General features: G+C 41.2%; 1 protein-coding gene across 22 annotated transcripts in view; it reads left to right on the top strand.

The window, feature by feature from the left end:
* Nucleotides 1-24,213, top strand: part of MEF2C (myocyte enhancer factor 2C) — a 566,275-nt gene that overhangs the window by 332,737 nt on the left and 209,325 nt on the right. For 16 of the 22 annotated variants that reach the window (XM_078675348.1, XM_078675363.1, XM_078675359.1 and 13 more), the window contains one exon: nucleotides 6,716-6,909. In XM_078675348.1, the coding sequence (XP_078531474.1) occupies nucleotides 6,856-6,909 (54 nt within the window). In that variant the 5' untranslated portion in view covers nucleotides 6,716-6,855. Of the gene's footprint in view, nucleotides 1-2,538; nucleotides 2,833-6,715; nucleotides 6,910-24,213 lie in introns of those variants that run through there. The other 6 variants (XM_078675343.1, XM_078675344.1, XM_078675361.1 and 3 more) reach the window with 4 other exon arrangements.

Genomic DNA, 24,213 nt, shown 5'->3' with positions numbered 1-24,213 from the left:
CTAACAATGAGAAAGAGAAGTAGGCATGTTAACTGAAGATTAAGGGCCAGTATTTGAATGCGCCTCAGCGTCGAGATAATGTGATTCTGGTCCTATTTGGTGTTTAAAGATTGACTGTGTGACTGACCACTAAACCAGTATATATTTTTGAACTGTTTGTTTACAAAGTCCACACCAAAACAGAATTATGTCTTGCCGCCCAAGTAAGGTGTGCTTCTGTCCAACAAAAGTGGTCTCTTTATCAACCACCAGTCCCTATAGCCTGTGTCAGGGTAACATCTGCTGGCTTGGGATTGAGTCAGCGCTCATTTCTGCAAGGGAGCTACCGATACACAGGACTTTCTATGAATGCTCCCCAAGGTCAGGTCTGTAACGAGGGACATGAGGGTGACCATGATTTTTTTTGGCAAGCAAATTTTTAAGCCCTACCTGTTACTACTTGTTAATCCCTTGCCTGACCCCAAGATGGCTTCCACAATGTTCCCTACCATGTCGTGCTACTCCTTTCAGAAAAAAAAAGGACTTAGACCAGACCTCGGACACATCCCCCAATCGGCCTACCCTACAGGATACCGAATCTTGAGCCTATCTCTGACCGTGGAGACCTAGTTTTTTGGCCGATGCTCGGTTGAGCTACTTGATAGCTATAGAGGTGATGACTGGTGGGCTACCCCTTCGCCCATCACCTACCCAGCCGGACATTGGGCAGACCTTACTTCGTCTCTCCGTCGTACTCTCCCTCCTACCCCTTTACTCGACCCACTTTCTCATTTACGCTTCATTTATCCCTCCTCTTTGCTCTCTAATTGTTTTCTCATTGAGACCTAGCCGCTTGACTGATGCCCGGTGGAGCTACCTGATAGCTATAGAGGAGATAGGTTGTGGACTTCCCCCTCGCCGTCACCTACCCAGCCGGACTTTGGGCAGACTCTCCTTCGTCTCTCCATCCAACCTATCTCCATCCTTTCTCCCTCCTACACCTTTACCCCACCCCTTTCCCTTCTAAGGTCCATTTATTTTGTCTTCTGACGCTCTCGAAATGTTTTCTTGTAACTGATGTAACTTGTAACTGATGTAATTCTTAAATTTTGTGGATCCTTATGTAAAGCGCTCTGATACCTCTGGGTCTAGCCAGCACTATATAAAACTCAAATAAATAAAAGCGGTCTCTTTCTAATGACCCTTATGAATAATTAACAAGATCATGATTCTAACCTTTGAATTGCTGGTTACATACAGATCTCAGGAGCGCGTGTTCATTCCCACTAAATGACCTTACCATACTCGTTATTTGGTACAGGAGGTAACCCACACCATATAACCTAGAAGAAAATAGGGATAAGCGGACGGCCTATGATAGGTTAGTGACAACAACCCATTACAAGACAGTTCCTTCTCAGAAGTAGGGACTAACTGGTTATAAAACAGGGTGTGATATTCACTGAAGTGAACTGCAACCAAATGCTTATGTATGTACCCATGGTTGGCACTTTCTAAAAGTGGTAAGACTGGTTAGGCTCTAATTGATATTGTGGATTTGCCTTCCCAGCAAATCTGTATCAAAATTTGATTCAGGCCCAGCTGTATGAGATGGCATCAGCTGCTTTGGTAAATGGGTGGTCATACTGTCAAAGATGCTGGTAGAGAGTACAACAGTCAGGCCTTGTTTTCTGACAATATGTTCCACACCAATACTAGAAGACCACCATACACTGTTGCCACACATTTAGAAAGGATCAGTTTGGTTACAAGGCTTGAATATTAGATGCATACTGGACGTGGCGGCATGTCTTAAAATGAAAAATGCTGTAAGAGGGGAAACAATACCAAACCTGAACATTTACTGAGGTCAATGGGGGACGGAAAGGTGAGGAGACACCATCTTGCATTATGTTTTAAGGAAGATCAATGTATCTGGCACTTTCATCTGAACACTTACGTGATTACTACTCAAGTACGGAAATGTATGCCCAACTTCATTTTAGCTGGCTTTCATAAACTTTTCAGTTTTGTTTGTTCTGGTAATATCTCAGGGAAACCAGCTAGAAAACTCAGCTACGGTTGTTAATAGTTTAGTGAATGGGGAAAAATAAAACAAGCAAAGAAAATAAAGGTTGGGACAGCATGTGAGTACTTGGAAATAATGCTGCTGTATTCATCATCAAGCATATTTTGAAAAGTACAGTCAGTTTTTATTTCAGTAATTCCAGTTAATCAAATATTTTAATACCACGTGGTTTCGAAATACATTTATATTTCATTTTGCACCTATATTCCACATAATATGTAAGGCAGTGAAACTGTTCAAATAGCAAATATGTTTGTTGTTGTCATTTAAAAATAAAGAATACATTTATAGAGATGCCCGGGTCAACAGAGTCAGCAGAGCAGCTGCACTGGTGGTTTCTGCCGTTTAGGTTGTTAAAAAGCTTGGTCTGAAATGCAGAACTGAGAATAGCGCGGAAAGTGACGAATGTCGCGTGGCCCGTTTCCCCGCACTTGGGCGGCCTCCTCTCCGTGCAGGACTCCTCCGCTGCCGACAGAGTTCCTGAATTGTGATCTGCAAAGCGGCTCTGGTCTCTCGGCTAACCCTTGTCACCACTCCTGTAAGCTGTCCCCCCCTGACCTTCCACCTCCGGGAGAACAGGAGCTCAGGCCGCGCGCGCTGTAAGCCGATAGCGGCGGCCGCAGCTGAACGCGCGGGGAGGAAATTGTTCCATATGCATGGGCCGCGGATTAGTGGATTGGCTTACGGTTACCGCAAAGCCTGTTAGGCTCCCGTGGCTGCCCCACGCAGGCCGAGAGATGCCCTTTCTAACTTGCTGCTCACAGGTAAGGCGGCGGCGATGGAGGCAGGCGCTCACAGACGTGTGGCAGCGCAGCCCGTTAACTTCATGTGTGTGGCGTCCACTGTGAGGCGTGTGGGTCAGCTGAGTGGCAGTGGCGTTCTCTAGGTGGAGCAGCGAAAACGTCTGGAAGATACAGCGAAGTGGCTTCAAATCAACAAATACCCCAGGATTTCACATCTGCTCATGTTGTGCTGTCAGCTGGGGTGCGTCTCTCTCTCAGCCGCTTCCAAGACACTTTGTAGACACATGTTTAGGTTAGGAGAGCCGGTACGTTCGCAGCCCAGGGCTCCCTTTATTCATATAGGCTTTCTGTTCAGCTGAAACACAAGATTATTGATTATGTTTAGGTTGCATTGTTTGGAGGGCCAACAAATGAGAAGTGAAGAGGAGGCGGAGAATGAATGCAACAGCTTTTCTCCCCCAGTGGCTTTGACTCCGCGCCAGCTGATGGATTTAATGGCAGGACATGGGATTAGTGTTACATAATGCATTGTGGGAATTTATGAGGCTGGCTGTTAGAGTACCAGCTGAAAAGGAAAAGGAAACTCAAGCCGGCACGCTGAAAGTGCTGGATATCCACATGCAATCGCTGTGCTCTTTATGCCTTAATGCAGAGGTCAGACAACCTGGTCCATCGAAGCTCCTTGAATATGTCCTGTCCACTGGCCAACCAGTGGCGCTCGGCCTGCCCCCGTCACTGTCAAATGTATATAACTAAATTTGTCAAAAAGCTGCATTAAGAGTAAGGTCTTACCAACAGCACTTATGCATATAGCTTAATACCGGACTACATAAGCATAGAACAGGGTTGCGGACACCATTACACATTTTACTAATGTTTATAGTAATTCTTTGTGTTCATTTTTGCACATTATGGCTGATATATGTTCAGCATGCTGAGGCAGATGTATGGAACTAACCACATGGTGCACGAGCAGCAAGCTAAAGTGGTGGCATACCCTTAGTCCTTCCGTGTTTGCTGCATGTTCGAAGTGAACACGTGACCAATTTTAGTATACGCGCATTATATCCCAGTGCTTTATAATTGAGAACCCATACGGAAAAAAATGCCTGTTCCCAAGGGTGTTGAAAACATGTTTTATGACAACCATTCCGTGTCATCTATTTTGCATGAGTAAGACACATTGTACACGGGCTCTTAATTGTGAGAATTTGCATTATGATAAGTAGGAACAAGTAGCAGTGAGACAGTTATAAATATGCAAAGGAAACATGAGCATGGTTATCAATAACTTTTTCCTTCTTTGCATATTTTTTAAGCACTTTCACGGAGAGTGTGATTTTTAGAATAAGATTTAGGTTTTAAACTTACTCAGAAATATCCTACATCAAAAACCTCTTTAGTAATGGCCCACTATTTGCATAACGAGGACGTTATCACCTCTGCTGTCAAAACACAAGATTGTTTTCCCTTCAGAAATGAGATAGCTGACCTACTTAGCATATACAGGTAGCGAGAGGTTCATTAACTCTCTGATTCAGGTAATTTTTCATTGACGTCTCATGCATGATATCAAAGAGATAATTAATTCTCCATAAATGTTAGTGCGCATTATGCAAGTTCCATATTTTGCATTATTAGGTGTGTTGCAATTTATGTATCTAAGGCCAGGGTTCGTATGGACGACATAGCTATAAAACCTGCTGGGGAAAAGTGAACATTTGTGTGCATGTTCCTTGCTTTTAAAAGCATTGAAAACAAGTGCCCCAGATCGCCTTTTGGATTCAATTAAAAAGCAGTACTGTCTTTCTCAATACAAATTCTATTAGACATTGTAGATCAGTGTGAGCGTAGACAGCAGTTTATTTGACTTTGGCCACCACTGCATGCCTACTGAGGTCTGCTATTATGTGTGAAATATGGAAATAAATGATAAACCAATGGATGTTTGAAAAAGGTATGGTGGCAAGTATATATTTTAAAGTTTAAAAAAAATGATTTAGAAGAAAAATAAACCATGGTCATCAGAAAATCGTCCCCGTATTAATCCAAGTTTAAGGTGTGCAGCTTGTTGCCAACACAGATGTCATAAAATGTTCTTTAATTTTCTTTTAGAGATTAAGACACAAACCTTTAGTCTTTATGTGTCATGGAATGGCAACCCCAGAACAAAGTCAGTCAAGCAAATTGAAGGGAAAAGAAAACATATTAACCATGCCTATTGTCAAAGTTATGATGATTTGCAATTGCTTCTGCTCACATGCACATCAATTTACCCATTTAAAAGAATGTAATATCCATATACATACCCAGATAATGGCCCCGAGATAGGCCCCATATTACAGGTATTAGTCTATTTATACAGAAGCACGTGAGGCTGAGCTAACATTGTAGGCCCCAATCATCAGTGGAGATCAGCAATGAAGTGCAGAAAAACAGAAAGTGCGGGTATTGATAATAGAAATATGGCTTCTGTACGATTCAAGTTAGGTTGAAGACCAGTTGAGAGCTCTTTACAGGCCAGAGTTCAATGGGGAGACTCCTATGTGACTCTAAGCTGTATACAACTGTGGTATCCCTCTGTGCTGTCACTGACCAATACAGTCCCCACATGGGTTGTCTGTTCCGAGTGGCGGGCCCTCATGAACGACAGGTTGCTGACTTGCTCACCAGAGTGTGAGAGAAGACCATCCAATTCCTGTCATCACCACCTCTACATGGTGATTACATGGACCACACACGCCAGATTTACTGCTGTACCCAACACGTCTGTGTCAGGGCGCCTTTACTCCGTCCGTCAGCCTGCTAGTGATTGTTCTAATTGACCAGTTCTATAGGAATAGCGAAGAGGAGTGGAAGGTGAGAACAACAGAAAAGCACCCTCCCCCATACATCCATGGCCATCCCTAGCTCTAACACTAAGGACAAATCGTTGTTTGAAAATGGTTGTAAGGGGGGAGATAAATTCTCACCGGTTCGAGAAGAAATGGACTAGGCTGACAGCAGGTACACTGCCTATCACACATGGTGATAGAACTAGTATGGGGGAAGAGATTAAGGGTTAGAATGACCGAACGTGGCAAAGGAAGGGATCCACACTGTCCTACAGGAGGCTGTGGAGGAAATGTTTTCAACCCAGAGTTAGGGGAATAGAAGGGTTCCTGTGCTGGATGGGGGAAGCAGGGGGGTGTTTCTGTGATGAAATTGGCTTCAAGCAGAAGCTTCTCTTGGCTTCATCCCACACAGTATAGTTAGGGATATCTTGCAAGAGTGAGGAAGGTAGGAGCCCCTTAACAATGGTGAGGTACATCTGTCTCCTTTCTATTTCTCTCTGAGATCTCCAGAGGCAATGGGACGGGAAGGACAAGCACAGCCTATAGAAGCAGAAAGCGCAAACACAGCATGCATGGAAACAGTAATAGCAGACAAAAATAAGCAGCAGCTCTCCAGCTCTGTGTATGGCACCCTGCATTTCCCTCCCACTCTGAACTGATTTCCACTTGGCATACTGGATATTTTAAACCTTGATCAACACGAACATCTATGTATTTTTTTGTTAATTACTGCGTATTGTAAAAATCAGAACGGTATAGTCCTGTGCTGGGGTCTTTCATTCTGGAATATAACTTAGTATTTTTGTTTTGCTTTTATGATATTGTGTGACTACAACTTACATGTCTGTATCTAAAAACATATCTGACTATATTTGCAAAATTCTGATATAATGAAGTAAAATGCCCATGTAATGATTTGTAATCCAGTCCCGCTGTTGCATTTTAGGAAAAGTTAATGCACTCAGAATTTCTCACTATTTGTTTTTCCTAAAAATAATAATTTTTCTAGATGTTGGTTTGGTCATTTGTATTTGAATTCCTGGTAAAATATGCTTGTTTTGTGTACCTAGCAGGAACGGATGCAGGGATCTGTGAGCTGAATACTGAAAGTACAGAAAAGAAAGACTTGTTTTGAGGAAACGGGAACGAGAGGAAGGATAACGGAAAACACATAATTTCAGGGACGAGAGGGAGAAGAAAAACGGGGACTATGGGGAGAAAAAAGATACAGATCACAAGAATTATGGATGAACGTAACAGACAGGTGAGTACTGATGAAAATTACTTGTTTCATAGACAACAGAGATGTGGCTTAACGGCTGTCATAATGGCTGATTTCGAAACTAGGAACCAGGTTTAAGTGGAGGCTCAAACATCCTGTGATTCTGGTAAAATCACATAATCGCATTGTGCATAAAAAAAAGGAATATGTCACTCTTTAGTGCAACTGGTGCTCATGGAAAGCAGCTCTGATACCCTTGGTCGCGATCGCCTATATAAAACTGCACAGTATGTATATATATATATATATATATATATATATATATATATATATATATATATATATATATATATATATATTTCTTTAAAACAAATTTGCCCCACACTTAAAGTTGACTTGTTTATTAAGTCAGAGCTGATCTGTTTCACCTACGCATTTCGGATTCACAGGGCTTTGCTCACAGTCGTGAAATTATGGCAAAAATATTTTTTGTATGTATCTCTACGATCCGTTTCATGCACATATTCAGGGTTGTTGTTACCCCGGCAAGTGCATAAAACAGCGTTTTCCTGATGGTGTAGTTGTGTTTCCCCAGAAGTGGCTTATACTGTATATGATAAAGATGTTTCTTCTCTTTGTGCAGTTGTTGCTACAAAGCATATCACCCTAGTCCTGCCGCACAGAGTACTTAATGTTTATAAAGTGGCATGCAGTAACCTGAATGAAATAGTGAGATCGAAGGAGCGTCTTTTGGAAGGAATTTCAGAAACAGATACTTTTTAAGGTGCAGACGGAAGCTTAGCAAGGGTCTTGCTTGCTAGGTATCTAACACAGCGCACATATTTCTAGATAATTAAGGCCTGACAACTAACAGCACTGGCCCATTACATGCATCATCAGACAAAGGCCTTCCACTCTGATGTAAGTGGTAAATAGGTATTTTATGGTTAGCCTACTAATTATGCATGCAGTTGATTTAGCCTCTAGGAGATAAGAGCAGACATAAATCAGTTGTCTCTGGCGCAATTAGGCACAGACAGTCCCATACACTTCCAGAACATTCAAGAGTGGCTGCTAAATTACATGCTGTTCTTTTCAAGTCCTCTCGCTGAGACAATATTATACGCAGGTAAAGGCCCTTTTCCCTGGCTTTATGGGCTTCAGCTTTTATCCGGCTGCAGCATGCATAAGTTAGATACATTCCTTGTGGAGATGCCCTGCATAGTCTCCCTGGGCCTAGTGTACAAGAGGCTACGTTGTAAGTATTCGTGATTTTTGCACATCACTTGAACTGCAGCCACGCCTTCATTTTGTGATAACGCTGATGTACTAATCAGTCGCATTTCGAAATGTGGATTCATTGGAGGACTCAAAAGCTCCCACCTAATGATATTAATTAGGCAAGAGTAACTCTGCAACCCCAAGTGAAGGCTTATGAACAGAAGCTTGAGAGGGACAGCAGACCTCTGTTCCCGAATTCGCATCCACTGGATGAAAACATTATATTTAAAGAACAGACTGTGTTTATCAAAGGGACAAGTGCGGCTTCAAAAAGGTTTTCATCTAGGAGAGACATTAGGGGGAACATGCACTGGTCCCCGGGGACCTTTCTGCTTCCCCGGGGCCAGCCCCTACAATTCTCAAATGGGAAGCTATCCTATGGGCATAGCTTTACCTTTGTGAATTAGTTATCACCACAACTCGGGGGTTGGTAACAGGTCAATGGTTATCAACTGCAGTTGGGTTTTTAAAGGACTGATGCACACGTTTGCAACTTACAAAGGTATTCATGCCTGCAACTTGCACTTCAGAAGCATTAATAAAGGTACATTACAAGTCAGGAATACTTTTTCAACTTTCAGAGTAACAAATACCAGTGAAAGGGACTTGGAATGCTTGACAACAAGATGAGATCTACCTGCTAGAGTTACGCTCGGCAGTTCCCTGGCTCCATGTACTTTTTGGTCCTGATCAGGTGACCGAACTCGAGTTTTACGACATCACAGTGTGTATTTGGACCCCACAGGTCACTGATCCTCAAAATAATAAAGATATTTGCAAATGGAATTTAATACCTTTTTATTCTGTGTATTGGTCATGTACTATTTATTGTGTATTATGATAGTTGTGTGTATTGTACGTGCTTTTATGACTCACTGTCGAATAAAGCTTTTTGAAATTGATGTTTGCAAGCAAATTATAACCAGAAGAAAGTATCTTTCCCACTTCTACTAGTGTGCACTAGCAAGATCAGCCTTGGTTCTTGTGATTGTTTGCAAATGATCCATGCTATTAGGAGAAAACGCTGGCCTCATACTGCTTATTGCAGTACGAGGCCAGAAAACCGAGTGCCTGTTACCAACTACAGTCTGAAATACGGGGTGGTTATATAGAGCAGGGTAATAGACTTAAGGGGTCGTGAATGTGATAAATTAACTGTTGTTTGAAATCGAAGTGCATTTTGGGTAATAACATTGCTGTGGTGATGTTAATACATCAATTTGACAAAATCCTGCCACCGTTTGTAACATATGTTGTTTAAGAAAATCATAGCTTGGCTTTGAGTTAAGACTTTATTTAGATGCTGATTTCCAAAGTAGAGTACTTTGAATATCTTGGACTGGGCTCAACTGCAAAACTTGATATTGAATAACATGACCAAGTTCTAATGTTTATCGACAGTGATCTGATGCCCGCGGGTCATGCTTGCTCCTTATAAAACTTTCTAAATAAATAACAAATAAATTACATAACATTACAAGATGAAATAAACAACTTTGTTCCAATGTCTTCCTCTGCACTGAGAAATATAGGGTTAGAAATAGACAATTCAAAGGTCCTTCCCAAATCTTCTAAAAAGTCTGTAGCGATTCCAAGATGTTCATTGAAGAGATCAAAGCTCAGTAGCAACAAAGGGACTTGTTGGGCGCTCTGATATCCAACAAGCAGTTATACAAGTGGTATGCCGTTTGAGTTCCATCTTGTGACTGAAAAAGAAAAATGGTGTGTGGGCAAAACCCTAAATGCATGCAGAGGAACCCAAAAGGGGGAGGCTTAGCAAATAGCCAATCTTTCATGTCAATATATCTAGCAATTACACATGACCAGTCTTTGTAGGTATGACGCATGGACCTTGATTCACCAAATTACACTGGGTAGCAGAAGTTATATATTGAACCTTTTGACCCCGAAAACCTCATTGAGATGACCTCTTACCCATTTGTCCCTCGATAGTCTTCTATTTGCACCAAAGGGACCGGGAAAAAGGCACACAAGTGCAGAAATTGACCAGGTGTCTGCCTTCATGAGCCTAGAGACCACTATTTGCAATAGCAGTCTGGTAGGCTCCTCCACACTCTGTCTGCCACAAACGAAGCCATTGAAAACGACATACGTGCCTGCTAAAAACCATGAATAGCTCGATACTGTTTGCTCTATGAGGCATCAGTCTAAAGAGAATTGAAGGAAACGTTTGAAGTCATATGAAGGCTTTGAGAAAAAGAGCGCAGACTGGATGTAAATATTCTCAAGGTGGTCATCGCGGGGACTATTGTTACACCACTGTGCATACATAGACAGGGCGGGTGCTCTCATTAGCACAAACGAGGGCAGGGGCTCTTTAACCCCTTCGCCATGGATCGAATTTTGCTGCGGCGCAGGGTTGGGCGTGGCGTCGCTGTGCTCATGACTGCCTCCGGCCATCATGAGTCACTGTAGGCGTGTGCTCTTGACGGCCGGGAGCCGTTCTAACTCCGCCCACTAATTAATTTGCCCACATGGGAGGGAATTAATCATGCGTGGGCAGAGCGGCAACGTTCTGACGGCTCCTGGCCGTCACGTGACTCATAACGGCCGGGAGCCGCCATGAGAACGGAAGGAGTTAAAATGGACAGAGGTGGGTGCTCTCAGCAACATGAACAAGGGTAGGGCCTTGTTAAAACAGACAGGTGCGGGTCTTGTCAATTACATGTACAAGGGGTGAGGCTCTTTAATATGAACAGGGCCTGGTGCTCCCATTAACACGGTTGAGAACATCCACATTAAGCTTAAAATCTTAAATTTTAAGTGCATTTATTTTTCTAGTGACCTGACATGATTGTGATTCCACTCTGCACACCCGATACTTCTGTCACATTCTCAACAGGATGTGCTGTTTTGCAGTCCTGGTTAGATTTGCTAGAATAATATTTCACATCCTGCCAGCTGCTGATTCATAGACGCTTCATCACTGCATTCATTTATTGCTGGCGTGGTGTCTTGAGTCGTGGATATGCAACTACTTAACACATTCTTGGGAAACAATATAGAGAAAATTAGTTATCCATATTATATTTTTCTTTATTGATTAACTCCCTATAGATTTTAGTTATGTACTTTGAGATCGTGATTAAAGTCCAAATTCACAAGTGATCATCAATTTACAATATATTTATCAACATTTATGACATTTAAACACTGATCCTATTAGTTTACAATTTTTTTTTAATATACCTATATGTGACCTAGGTATTACATGTGGATGGTTGCATAGCAGCCATTACAGCTTTTATGTGAATGCATGTGAGTTTATACCAGCTTTTGTGTTGGGAGGAGGGTAGTGTCTTTGAAGAGATGATTCTTCGGCATCTTCTTGAGTTGCAGAAGGGCTGGGTTAGCTCTGATGTTGTATGATTTCCTAGGTCAATAGATGGGAACAACTTTTGCAATTTCATGTACAGTTTCATCTCCTGGGGTGACATTTTCTACCCAAGTGGGCTCGTGTTTGGCCAGTTGTGTTGGGTAACAATTTCTGTTAGATGTTTAGGTGATGTAGCTAGACTTCCATGATCGGTAGGGTGATGTGGTGTAATTTCTCCAGCCATTTGATGAGACATGCTGTGGCATACAGGGTGCCTCTGAGGGATACCAAAGTGGCATATGGCAGTTCCCTGAGCACAACATTGTCACCGTTTAGATGAGGTGAGGTGAGTGAGTGTATTGTTTAAGTGTCCATCTTTAGATAAGTGAGGACAAATTTGAAGTGCATACTTAAAGACTAAGCTGCCTCTAAGCATTGATTAATGCTAGGAGAAAGAGTAAAAAAAAAACTCTACTTTGAGGCTAGTTAATATGATGCAATGACAATGAGCCGAAATTTCTTATGAAACACCCTTAGGGCCTTGTTAGGAGTATGGCGGTCCACAGGAATGCCGTATTAACGGTGGCAGTCTGAACACCACCACCACTGGAGGCCCGCCCGCAGTATTCTGATTGTGACAGTTGGACTGCCAAAGGACAGCCGCATTCGGTGGGATCAGGATCCCTTGGAGGTGCAGCAGCAGTCAGGAGTCGTAATATGCTGGTGGAGTCCAGCAAATTTGAGTTGCCTGTCCACCACCCATTACATGGTGGTGAACCCACCATGAAAAGGGTGGTGGAGAGGCAACTAAGGGGCCCAAACAGGGCCCCCTGCCGCTCCTGTGCCTGGAGTTGGATGCAGGGGGACATATCTGGAATTGCCCCCCCTTTCCTGCACAGTGTGCCATTCGCGACATGGTGCATGCCACACTGTGCAAGAAAATACAGTGGGCGCCCTCATGGCGGCAGTCTGCATTTTATTCTCTCCTATGAGCCTAACATACCACTGCTTGAGAACGCCGCAGCACCGACCGCCCAACCTGGATTCAATTCTGAATCCAGTAGATGCGCGCACCACCGCCTTGATGGTCCTCCTGCCGATGGAGCAGTGGCGGTGCCACAGGAGGACCGCCAAAGTTGTAATAAGGTCCAGAGCAGGGCTTAATTTGAGCCAGTGGTTTCCGGTACTTAATCATCAACACCGGCACTTGAGCGCCAGTTAAGGGCAGATTCCTTATTGGTGGGCACAGGGAGATTAAGTGAATCGGCCAGAATCACAAGTTGTTGAGCCAACGCCCAACCTCAAACCTGGCTCTCAAGCTCCGAAGTCAGCAGCTCTGGCCTTTCGCCACATACCCTGCCCGCTTGTAGGGTGTTTTGGATCTATGTTAGGCAGCCCTAACAGGAGAAATGGGCGGTCGAAGCTGCCTCCTGACGAGAGCCTCATCACTTCTTTTTTTTTTACAAAATAACCGTTCTGGGGACACGCCAGGTTCCATATCACGTAATGTGTCTTCAGCTGGAAACTGAGGGTGCAGACGTCAGTGCGCATTACACATAAAGGAGTTTGAATCCTGCTTCCAGAATTCACTGAATGGTCTAGAGTTCCACTCCAAGGTCTGCATCAAAGTAACAACCCACCTATCTTTATAGCCTTCTGTATGTACTCTTTGCTTACACTACAAATAATGTCAAGATCAGTGTACATTTGATCTTATGGGCTATGCAGTGCACTGCAGTTAAATCTGACTTTGTTATTGTTATCCATCCAGTGACAAATTTGGCTTGATTATTTATTATAAAAGCGTGAATGCCTTTTTGTTATTATGCGGTATTTTTAAGGATGATTTTTTTCGAAAGTACCCTTTTGCATGGTGACACCTGCATTTGATCCTTTGATTCCTTACTTATCTCTGGGGTACCTAATCTAAGCAACACTTTGTTGGGTGCCCATCTCTTCACAGCCAAAGACTGCATTGTGATGACACCCTATGCAACATTTTAGCACTTTCCAAAACATGTCAGAAGCCTTTTCCGTTTAGCAGGCTTCACAGTACCTGTTATTCTGAGTCATTCTTTACAGGATTGCGTGCCAGTGTTTATCGATACTGTTAAGGCATAACTGAAGGTGAAACCATTTGAAGGTAGAGAATTAGAAATAAACAATGAAATGAATAGAATTACCCCCACGGTCTCTAATACTGATAGATAAAATGAATTGTAGCAGAGCTTGATGGGCTTCTTTTACCGTTCTTAGGGCAGTATTTTTGGCTGCAGAGTGAGTAAGAGATGGCCCAACTGTCTTGTGTTGCTGTAGATAGTTTACAGAGTGCATATAGTTTAGTAGTCACCTTCAAATGTATAAACATCACTCTCCTTTCCCACCTGAGCCATCCTTCAACCAGAACAGGGATGGACGCCAATGTGCACATGTAAACCAGAACATATCACTGAAAACAGTATCTTGAAGGACATTATGGTTGACAGATGAAAGCTAAACCATTGAACGTGTCAAATTGTGGCTCCTGACGCCACTGAAAACATATTACATGTACAGGCATGCCATAATAGAAGCAAACATATATTTGTGGTGTGTTACCCTGGAGGATGTTGCGATTAACAATTATAACATTTTTAATGTCACTCTACATGCTGTTTCAGGAAAAATATATGTATGAAGATATATGAAAAGTGATGCAAAACATTATTTAAAGAGAATGAATTGATAGAGGGTGAGGAGAACTACCAGTGCTTGGCTAAATCTCGCAGGTTTGGGTGACAATTAGTCTTTTTCCGCATTGTAGCACAAGATGTCACAAGATGTCACTGTTGCAAATAAACTATACATTTCAATGGGACTGTTGGATAAGCAGACCTGTGACATTTATATGCGGGGAATGTCAATACCAAGTGACATAAAGCATGTTACTTGTACAGAACAATACTACAGTTTATGATCAAAATACAAATCTCATACACAGGAAAAGATTGCTCTGGGTGCAAGATATTGTGTTACAAATGTTTTAGCCTTCCCAAAAAATCACAGTCACTTACTTTGTTCAGTTTGTGCTTGGAGGAGCCAGTTTTGATTTGTGGGGCTGTTTGTGTCAGTGGTAAGGAAACCTCCAAAGCGTTTTTTTGCATTGTCATTCCATTGGCACCATTGAATGTTACAGCAAATTCTTATTATATAGATATATTTACAGAAGAATGTATGTAAAGATGTGCATGTCTTTATTAAAGCATCACGTGGACATGTAATGCATTTGATAGTCACATCACTATGTTCATACATTGCTAATGTAAACAATATTGGTCAAGTACTTTGATGTAAAAACACATTGACATGAAACTCCCATAATATGATATAGAAGCAGTAATTGTGAGCAGGAAGAGGAGAGAGAATGCTTGCATTACTCATCTACAACCTTCATTACTCATATTCTTTCTTCTTCGACCCAGAACTTACTCTTTGAGGTAAGTCCACTTCACAAGGCAAGCACTCTGTTGTCACTTTAACCTAAATAAAATGCTCCACTAAAACCCACCACCAATTTTTCCCCTGCATGCGAAAATACCCTGGAGACAAGCCACCTAGGTGTGTGGCATAAGTACCAGGCCAGGAAAGGAAGAATCAGAGTAATAAAGAATAGCCATTAGAAATCCATTCAATGCTAGTTCATCCACTTGCTCATCTCAGTTCTTACGCTTTGAGGATATTGCAATGGGAGTATGTTTAACTTTATTCCACAGATCGAAAGAATACACCTCAAAGCCCTATATGTGTTAACTCATGCTATTCTTGCACTTTTGAAACTTCAGCCACGAGAAGCTATCGTGGGTGATAGGACATAATACAATGAAACAGAGGTTCCTCTTATTAATTCCCTCTGTAATAGCAGTTGAAAGATAAGGGCAAGGATGGTCCCTTAGCACTCACTAAAAAAGCAGCCATATGTCTTTGTTCTGACCTAGTCAAGGAGCATTTTGCTTCTTCACTGGACAATGACAAAGCTGCTCTTACACTTATACTTATGGTGGGTGGAAAATACATCGGCCATAAATGATGTTTTCCAACATTTTGAGGGGTGACCCAGCAAAATGCTTTTCATAATCCCTTGCAAATCAGGACATGATACGTCTTGGCCTAAGCAGGGGAAAAAGAAAGAACTCTTAGAACGGTTTTGCAGCTTTTAAAAACTAAATGCTTAAGAGACCCTCTGACTTCGGACATCTCCAAACCTTGGTTGTTAAGACAGGTACAATGAGTGTGGAAGTGGTTCTGTAGATGATGTCATCAGTGGTGTAATAAGTGATATCATTTGAGATGTCATCAGTGATGTAATCAGTGGTGTAATATGTGAGGTCATAAGTAGTGCATTATGGGGGTATACATTATAGTTAGCTCAGGTAACTATAACTGCTGAATTTCTATGGTTTAGTACGAGTGAAATGTGAGCCTAACCATAACATCCCTCGAACGTTTGTTTTTTTGAGTGAATTTCTACGTTTTTTAACGTCATTTCCTAACTATAATGTCTCTGTAACCATTCGCTTTTTCAGTGAATTTCTAAGGTTTCTCAAATTGCATTTGTAAAATGTTATCTCCTAATGTTTTCTCTTTTAGTTAATTTGTAAGGTTTGTTTTTTATATTGTTTTTTTACAGATTTTTATTTTTGATTAATTACTTATTTTAAATGCATTAGATATTCTTATTTTACAAATAAACCTTTTATCCACTGAAATATATAAAAACCACACATGTACTTAATGTAAGGTAAAAGAAGCGTTTTAAATGTATTTAAAGACTTTTTTTCTTTAAAAACTATTTTTGGGGTACTGCGGTACCTTCGCAGGTTCCAGAACATTTACTGTCTGCTACTCTATGGTTTTGACTCCCAATCACGTGATCGGAACAAATCCACGATTTCAGAGTTACTGAACATATGTACACACCTTCATGGTCATTAATAACATCAGTGGGAACACATGTACAGGTATATATATATAAACTATCTTATATCTGCTTTTCCAAAAATTACCTGAGTTTACCAGTTTTGTGGATTTGCAAATTTACCCAGTGGTACCGCAAATTGACGCGATAAAACCCCCAACCCTTGCCTTCTGATTGAATGCATTAGAACCCCACCCTTCCACATGGAAAGGCACACCCAAAGAAGTTACTTCTCCAGTGAAGTGACTAGAAGGAGCATTGAGAAGCAGCAGTTCTGTGCTTTTAGACACTGGCTGAAGCTACATCGTCTGTCCAAGATGAGGATCCACAACTGCTTGAAGATGAAGAAGACACACCACCTTGCAGGAATTAAAAGTGAATTGTAGAAGCACTTTACTATACCCTCTTGGGAAAAGAAGGTATCAGCAAAATATATCAGGTGCACAAATTTTGTGGAAAGCAGTTATCCAGAGGCACTGCGAAGAAATATGCGCATGGGATAAGTTCTATGTGGAAGCACCTAAAAACAATTCATAAGAGGGTGTACAACCAGATGATGCGAGAGAAAGCATGGGGAACAGGACAGCCGACCTCTACAGCGTACAGCCAGATGATGCGAGAAAAAGGATGGGGAACAGGACAGCCGACCTCTACAGCAACCTTGGGAGAACTATCTTCAGCTGCACTCATTACCATGCAAGCTGCCTGTGAGGAATTAACTGACATGGTTACTCACTGCACGAAATGCCACATGCTAGTCGCTGTAAAAATGTCTTCTGTGGGTGCATTCTTGGATACAGTGAAGAAGCATCACTGTTATTTTGTTTTTAATTCAAAGACTACAAAATGTTTGCTTAAGAGTGAAGCCAGATGCATCTTTGCATTTCCTCTTTCTTACCCTTTTCACCGCCTTTACATTTTGTCCAATAAAAAAGCGAGATTTAAAAAAAAAGTTTAAATAAACCTTACTCAAATAAAGACCTGACTCTGTATTTTTAATGTGTCAGTGAGTGTATCGGTGGGACAGTGGGTGTATCAGTATGTTCAGGGGTGTGTGCCTAGCTTTGTTAGTGTATGTATTAGTGAGTCCCTGGGTGTGTTAGTGTGCATCAGTATGTGTGTTAGCATATGCATCAGTGTGTGCCTGAGTGTGTTATTGGATGCATTACTGTTTGGCTGGGCGAGTCAGTGTCTGTATTGCTATATGCCTGGTTTTGTCAGTGTATCCATAGGCAGCATGTCCCTGGGCGTGTTAATGGATGAATTAATGCTTGTCTGACTATGTCAGTGTCTGAATTGCTGTATGCCTGGGTCTGTCAATGTCTATATTGCTATGTCTGTAGGGGTGTCAGCTAGGTTGGATTGGGATGCAAAATAGACCCGGGCACCCAAAAAAAAAGTGCCCCACATTTGCAGATTGTGCATTTTTTCTAAAACACTGCTTCAGTGTTTTAAGTATTCTGAAAAGCCTGGGGGGAGGGTTGTCTAAAAGAGGCTATTTTCTTAACTTCACTGAGATTTTTAAAAAAAAGCAAATGCTGCCAGGGCTCTTTGTGCACAGACTAGTTCACAATGGCGAACCACGCCATAGTATAAGTGAGAACACTTCTGCTCAGGCCCCCTGCTCATCTCAGTTCTTACGCTTTGAGGATATTGCAATGGGAGTAAGTTTAACTTTATTCCACAGATCGAAAGAATACACCTCAAAGCCCTATATGTGTTAACTCATGCTATTCTTGCACTTTTGAAACTTCAGCCACGAGAAGCTATCGTGGGTGATAGGACATAATACAATGAAACAGAGGTTCCTCTTATTAATTCCCTCAGTAATAGCAGTTGAAAGATAAGGGCAAGGATGGTCCCTTAGCACTCACTAAAAAAGCAGCCATATGTCTTTGTTCTGACCTAGTCAAGGAGCATTTTGCTTCTTCACTGGACAATGACAAAGCTGCTCTTACACTTATACTTATGGTGGGTGGAAAATACATCGGCCATAAATGATGTTTTCCAACATTTTGAGGGGTGACCCAGCAAAATGCTTTTCATAATCCCTTGCAAATCAGGACATGATACGTCTTGGCCTAAGCAGGGGAAAAAGAAAGAACTCTTAGAACGGTTTTGCAGCTTTTAAAAACTAAATGCTTAAGAGACCCTCTGACTTCGGACATCTCCAAACCTTGGTTGTTAAGACAGGTACAATGAGTGTGGAAGTGGTTCTGTAGATGATGTCATCAGTGGTGTAATAAGTGATATCATTTGAGATGTCATCAGTGATGTAATCAGTGGTGTAATATGTGAGGTCATAAGTAGTGCATTATGGGGGTATACATTATAGTTAGCTCAGGTAACTATAACTGCTGAATTTCTATGGTTTAGTACGAGTGAAATGTGAGCCTAACCATAACATCCCTCGAACGTTTGTTTTTTTGAGTGAATTTCTACGTTTTTTAACGTCATTTCCTAACTATAATGTCTCTGTAACCATTCGCTTTTTCAGTGAATTTCTAAGGTTTCTCAAATTGCATTTGTAAAATGTTATCTCCTAATGTTTTCTCTTTTAGTTAATTTGTAAGGTTTGTTTTTTATATTGTTTTTTTACAGATTTTTATTTTTGATTAATTACTTATTTTAAATGCATTAGATATTCTTATTTTACAAATAAACCTTTTATCCACTGAAATATATAAAAACCACACATGTACTTAATGTAAGGTAAAAGAAGCGTTTTAAATGTATTTAAAGACTTTTTTTCTTTAAAAACTATTTTTGGGGTACTGCGGTACCTTCGCAGGTTCCAGAACATTTACTGTCTGCTACTCTATGGTTTTGACTCCCAATCACGTGATCGGAACAAATCCACGATTTCAGAGTTACTGAACATATGTACACACCTTCATGGTCATTAATAACATCAGTGGGAACACATGTACAGGTATATATATATAAACTATCTTATATCTGCTTTTCCAAAAATTACCTGAGTTTACCAGTTTTGTGGATTTGCAAATTTACCCAGTGGTACCGCAAATTGACGCGATAAAACCCCCAACCCTTGCCTTCTGATTGAATGCATTAGAACCCCACCCTTCCACATGGAAAGGCACACCCAAAGAAGTTACTTCTCCAGTGAAGTGACTAGAAGGAGCATTGAGAAGCAGCAGTTCTGTGCTTTTAGACACTGGCTGAAGCTACATCGTCTGTCCAAGATGAGGATCCACAACTGCTTGAAGATGAAGAAGACACACCACCTTGCAGGAATTAAAAGTGAATTGTAGAAGCACTTTACTATACCCTCTTGGGAAAAGAAGGTATCAGCAAAATATATCAGGTGCACAAATTTTGTGGAAAGCAGTTATCCAGAGGCACTGCGAAGAAATATGCGCATGGGATAAGTTCTATGTGGAAGCACCTAAAAACAATTCATAAGAGGGTGTACAACCAGATGATGCGAGAGAAAGCATGGGGAACAGGACAGCCGACCTCTACAGCGTACAGCCAGATGATGCGAGAAAAAGGATGGGGAACAGGACAGCCGACCTCTACAGCAACCTTGGGAGAACTATCTTCAGCTGCACTCATTACCATGCAAGCTGCCTGTGAGGAATTAACTGACATGGTTACTCACTGCACGAAATGCCACATGCTAGTCGCTGTAAAAATGTCTTCTGTGGGTGCATTCTTGGATACAGTGAAGAAGCATCACTGTTATTTTGTTTTTAATTCAAAGACTACAAAATGTTTGCTTAAGAGTGAAGCCAGATGCATCTTTGCATTTCCTCTTTCTTACCCTTTTCACCGCCTTTACATTTTGTCCAATAAAAAAGCGAGATTTAAAAAAAAAGTTTAAATAAACCTTACTCAAATAAAGACCTGACTCTGTATTTTTAATGTGTCAGTGAGTGTATCGGTGGGACAGTGGGTGTATCAGTATGTTCAGGGGTGTGTGCCTAGCTTTGTTAGTGTATGTATTAGTGAGTCCCTGGGTGTGTTAGTGTGCATCAGTATGTGTGTTAGCATATGCATCAGTGTGTGCCTGAGTGTGTTATTGGATGCATTACTGTTTGGCTGGGCGAGTCAGTGTCTGTATTGCTATATGCCTGGTTTTGTCAGTGTATCCATAGGCAGCATGTCCCTGGGCGTGTTAATGGATGAATTAATGCTTGTCTGACTATGTCAGTGTCTGAATTGCTGTATGCCTGGGTCTGTCAATGTCTATATTGCTATGTCTGTAGGGGTGTCAGCTAGGTTGGATTGGGATGCAAAATAGACCCGGGCACCCAAAAAAAAAGTGCCCCACATTTGCAGATTGTGCATTTTTTCTAAAACACTGCTTCAGTGTTTTAAGTATTCTGAAAAGCCTGGGGGGAGGGTTGTCTAAAAGAGGCTATTTTCTTAACTTCACTGAGATTTTTAAAAAAAAGCAAATGCTGCCAGGGCTCTTTGTGCACAGACTAGTTCACAATGGCGAACCACGCCATAGTATAAGTGAGAACACTTCTGCTCGGGCCCCCTGCTCAATCTGCATACATTAATTGGCCGGCCCAGCGAGAGACTGGGCATGACATCTGTACCCCCCCTTGGTAAAAGGGAGGTAATAGAAGCTCATATGCCTCCATTAACGCTGCACAGGCTCCCTCTGTGCCGCTGGTGGCATCTAAACAGCACAGACACAGCCTAAATTTGCCTCCATCCTGCCCAGAAAAGCAACACACAGCTGCAACTCAGATACCAACCCATCGCCCTTTACCTGCCTTACCAATCCGACCCTGTGTGTCAGTGAATGCATCAGTGTAGGTCTGGGTTAACTATTGGATGCATTAATGTTTGTCTGGCTATATCGGTGTCTGCATTACAGTATTGTTTGTTAGTGTGCACTGAAAATGTCCTGGGTGTGTCAGCGTCTGCATCAGTGTGTGCCTGGGTGTGTTAGTACATACATTAATGTTTAGCTGGGTGAGTCAGTGCCTGCATTGCTGTATGGTTTGGTGTGTCACTGTCTGCATTACTATGTCCATGGGTGTGTCACGGTATGCCTGGGTGTGTTTTTTTCGATGCATTAGTGTTAGCCTACCTGTCTTAGTTTCTGCATTGTTGTATGCCTGGGTGTATCAGTGTCTGCCTTGCTATGTCACTGAGTGTATCAGTGTATATGTCATTCTATGCATGGGTGTGTTATTGAATGTCTTAGTGGTTGGCTGGCTGAAGCAGTGTTTGCATTACAGTATGCCTGCACTGAAAAGTTCCTGGGTGTGTAAGTGCGTGCATCAGTGTGTGCATGGGTGAGTTAGTACATTAATTACTGTTTAGCTAGGTGTTTCTGTGTCTGCATTTCTGTATGTCTGGGCTTGTCAGGGTTTGCATTGGTATGTCCCTGGGTGTGTCAATGTATGCCTGCATGTTTTATTGGGTGCATTAATGTTTGGCTAGCTGTGTCAGCATCTTCACTGCTTTATGGTTTGGTGTGTCAGCATTGCTATGTACATGAGCGTGTCACTGTATGCATCAGTGCATGCCTGGCTGTGTTATTTGATGTATTCATGTTTTCCTGCCTGTCTTATTTTCTGTATTCTTGTATGCCTGGATGTGTCAGTGTCTGCATTGCTATGTCCCTGAGTGTATAGGGCATTCTGTTCCTGGGTGTGTTATTGGATGTGTTAGTGTTTAGCTGGATGTGTCAGTTTCTGTATCAGTGTGTAGTTTGGTGTGTATGTGACTGTATCAATGTGGTGCATCAATCTAGGTGTGTGAGTTGCTCTATCAGTGTGTGCCTGTGTATGTTAGAACCTCTGTAGCTGGTTTTGTGAGTTGCTGTACTGATTTGTGCCTTGGTGTTCTAGTAACTGTAGCAATCTGTCCTTGGGAGTGCAGCCTCAAAATATAAAGCTATAGACAAACACTGCAAGAATGAATAAGTAAAGTACACTACCCCAATATATGATGCCACTGATTTGCATAGAAAGAAAAAAACTGAAATATTTATTAGTTTTACAATTATTAGATTTGCAAAAGTAACTTGCAGTTTCAACAATGCATAAAGGCGTAATTCTAACAAATAACTTAACATTTCTCATACTGGAACTCTATATATTAATATAAATAAGCATTTCAATTTCCCTTTTTTACTGTTTTCAGCTGCTTTACTCATATACCGCAAACGATATGTACTTTTTAAGACGACACAATAGAACAGTGAGGAAACAACAATCTTAAAGATTGTACAAAAAAACAAATCTGCACAGTATATTGTGCACTCACACAAATAAACATAACACAACTTATTTAACTATTATTTACCATTATTAACTATTTGCAAATACAGTTTTCAACACAATATTTTCAAACACATGCATATATATCTCTACAACACCACAAAAGAAAGTGATGTTTGTAACTACTTTACTATACCTTCTGGGGAAAAGAAGGTAACAGCTAAATATGTGCAGTGTAATATTTCTCAGTATACAGCTACCCAGGAGCACTGCCAAGTAGCATTCACATGGGACAAGTTGCAATTGTAAGCCCTTAAAACCGATTCATGAAAGGTTGTACAACTGAATCATGCACAATAAACGAAGTGCCGCAGAATATTCCATCTCTAGAGCACCCTTAGGAGATTGTTTATCAGCTCTGGTCATCAGAATACCAGCAGTATGTGATGAGTGAGATGATTACTCACAGCGAAATGCCACATTTTTCGCTGTAAAAATTACTTATGTGGTTTCATTTTTCCTATTACTGTACCTATGTGAATTACTGTATCCGTGTGTGAGTAAATGTATGAGTATCCGGATGGGTGTGTTTGTGAACCTTACATTAACTTAATAATAAATACATTTAGTATATTTTTTATCATATTACAATAAAATGTAAACCAAGCAATCAACAAACATATAACATAACTTATTTAACTATTTAAAAATAAAGAAACACTCTGAAACGTGAACTTTTACAATAAAAAGTAGCACCATTTTAAAACAAGAGATGATTCCTAGAAATGTACAAGAACTAGATGAAAAGGTATAAGGGAGGTGTAAACATGCTCCTATATATAAATGAGAGTGCAGTAGTATTTGTAGGACTTTCCAGTATTAAATTGATACAGTAGGACCCCACCCATGTACTTGCAGTCCTGTTGTCTATTTACCTACCTCTGCAAATATTGTGACAAATGAGTACTGTCATCGTCATCATGTTGAGTTTAACTAGATGTTGTGAAATTTAGAAACACTAACGTGGTTTCTAAACCTGAGTTGTGCAGAATATCCATGGCATCACTCACATTACTGTCTCAGAGATGCAAACTCTAACATTAAATGTGTTATTCACTGAGCTTCTGAAAGGACTTAAAGGTAAAGTTGTATATTTTCCTTTACATGTGAAACACTATATTGAAACTGTGGGTGTAGAGAGAGATTTGGAAGAACCACTTGTTATTCTAGTGAAGGTTGTGCCTACGCAAAAAATAAAGAATGTGGCAGGAATTAGTGGATGTAAATAAGATGAAAAAAGCTACATTATATCTTAAAGACAATACTGTGTACCAAAAATATGTAGATGTTCTCTAACATGGAAGTTGCTTGATGGAAGAAATTTTGCCAACATGTGGACAGTTTGAAAAAGTCGAAAAATTTGATAGAAGTAGCTCTGAAGAAATATATGAGCATTACAGTGTCCATCTACTAGATTCAAATGAGATTATAGGGATGCCATTCAACTGTATCAGATCCAGAAGCTAAAAGATCTCCAAAAAGTGTCTGAAGAAAAGGGTTCCTCA

This window comes from Lissotriton helveticus, chromosome 2_1 (genome assembly GCF_964261635.1).
Source record: "Lissotriton helveticus chromosome 2_1, aLisHel1.1, whole genome shotgun sequence".
In the NCBI taxonomy this organism is placed as follows: Eukaryota; Metazoa; Chordata; class Amphibia; order Caudata; family Salamandridae; genus Lissotriton; species Lissotriton helveticus.
The sequence above is the reverse complement of the archived record's forward strand: the minus strand, read 5'-3'. Positions and strand labels throughout refer to the sequence as shown.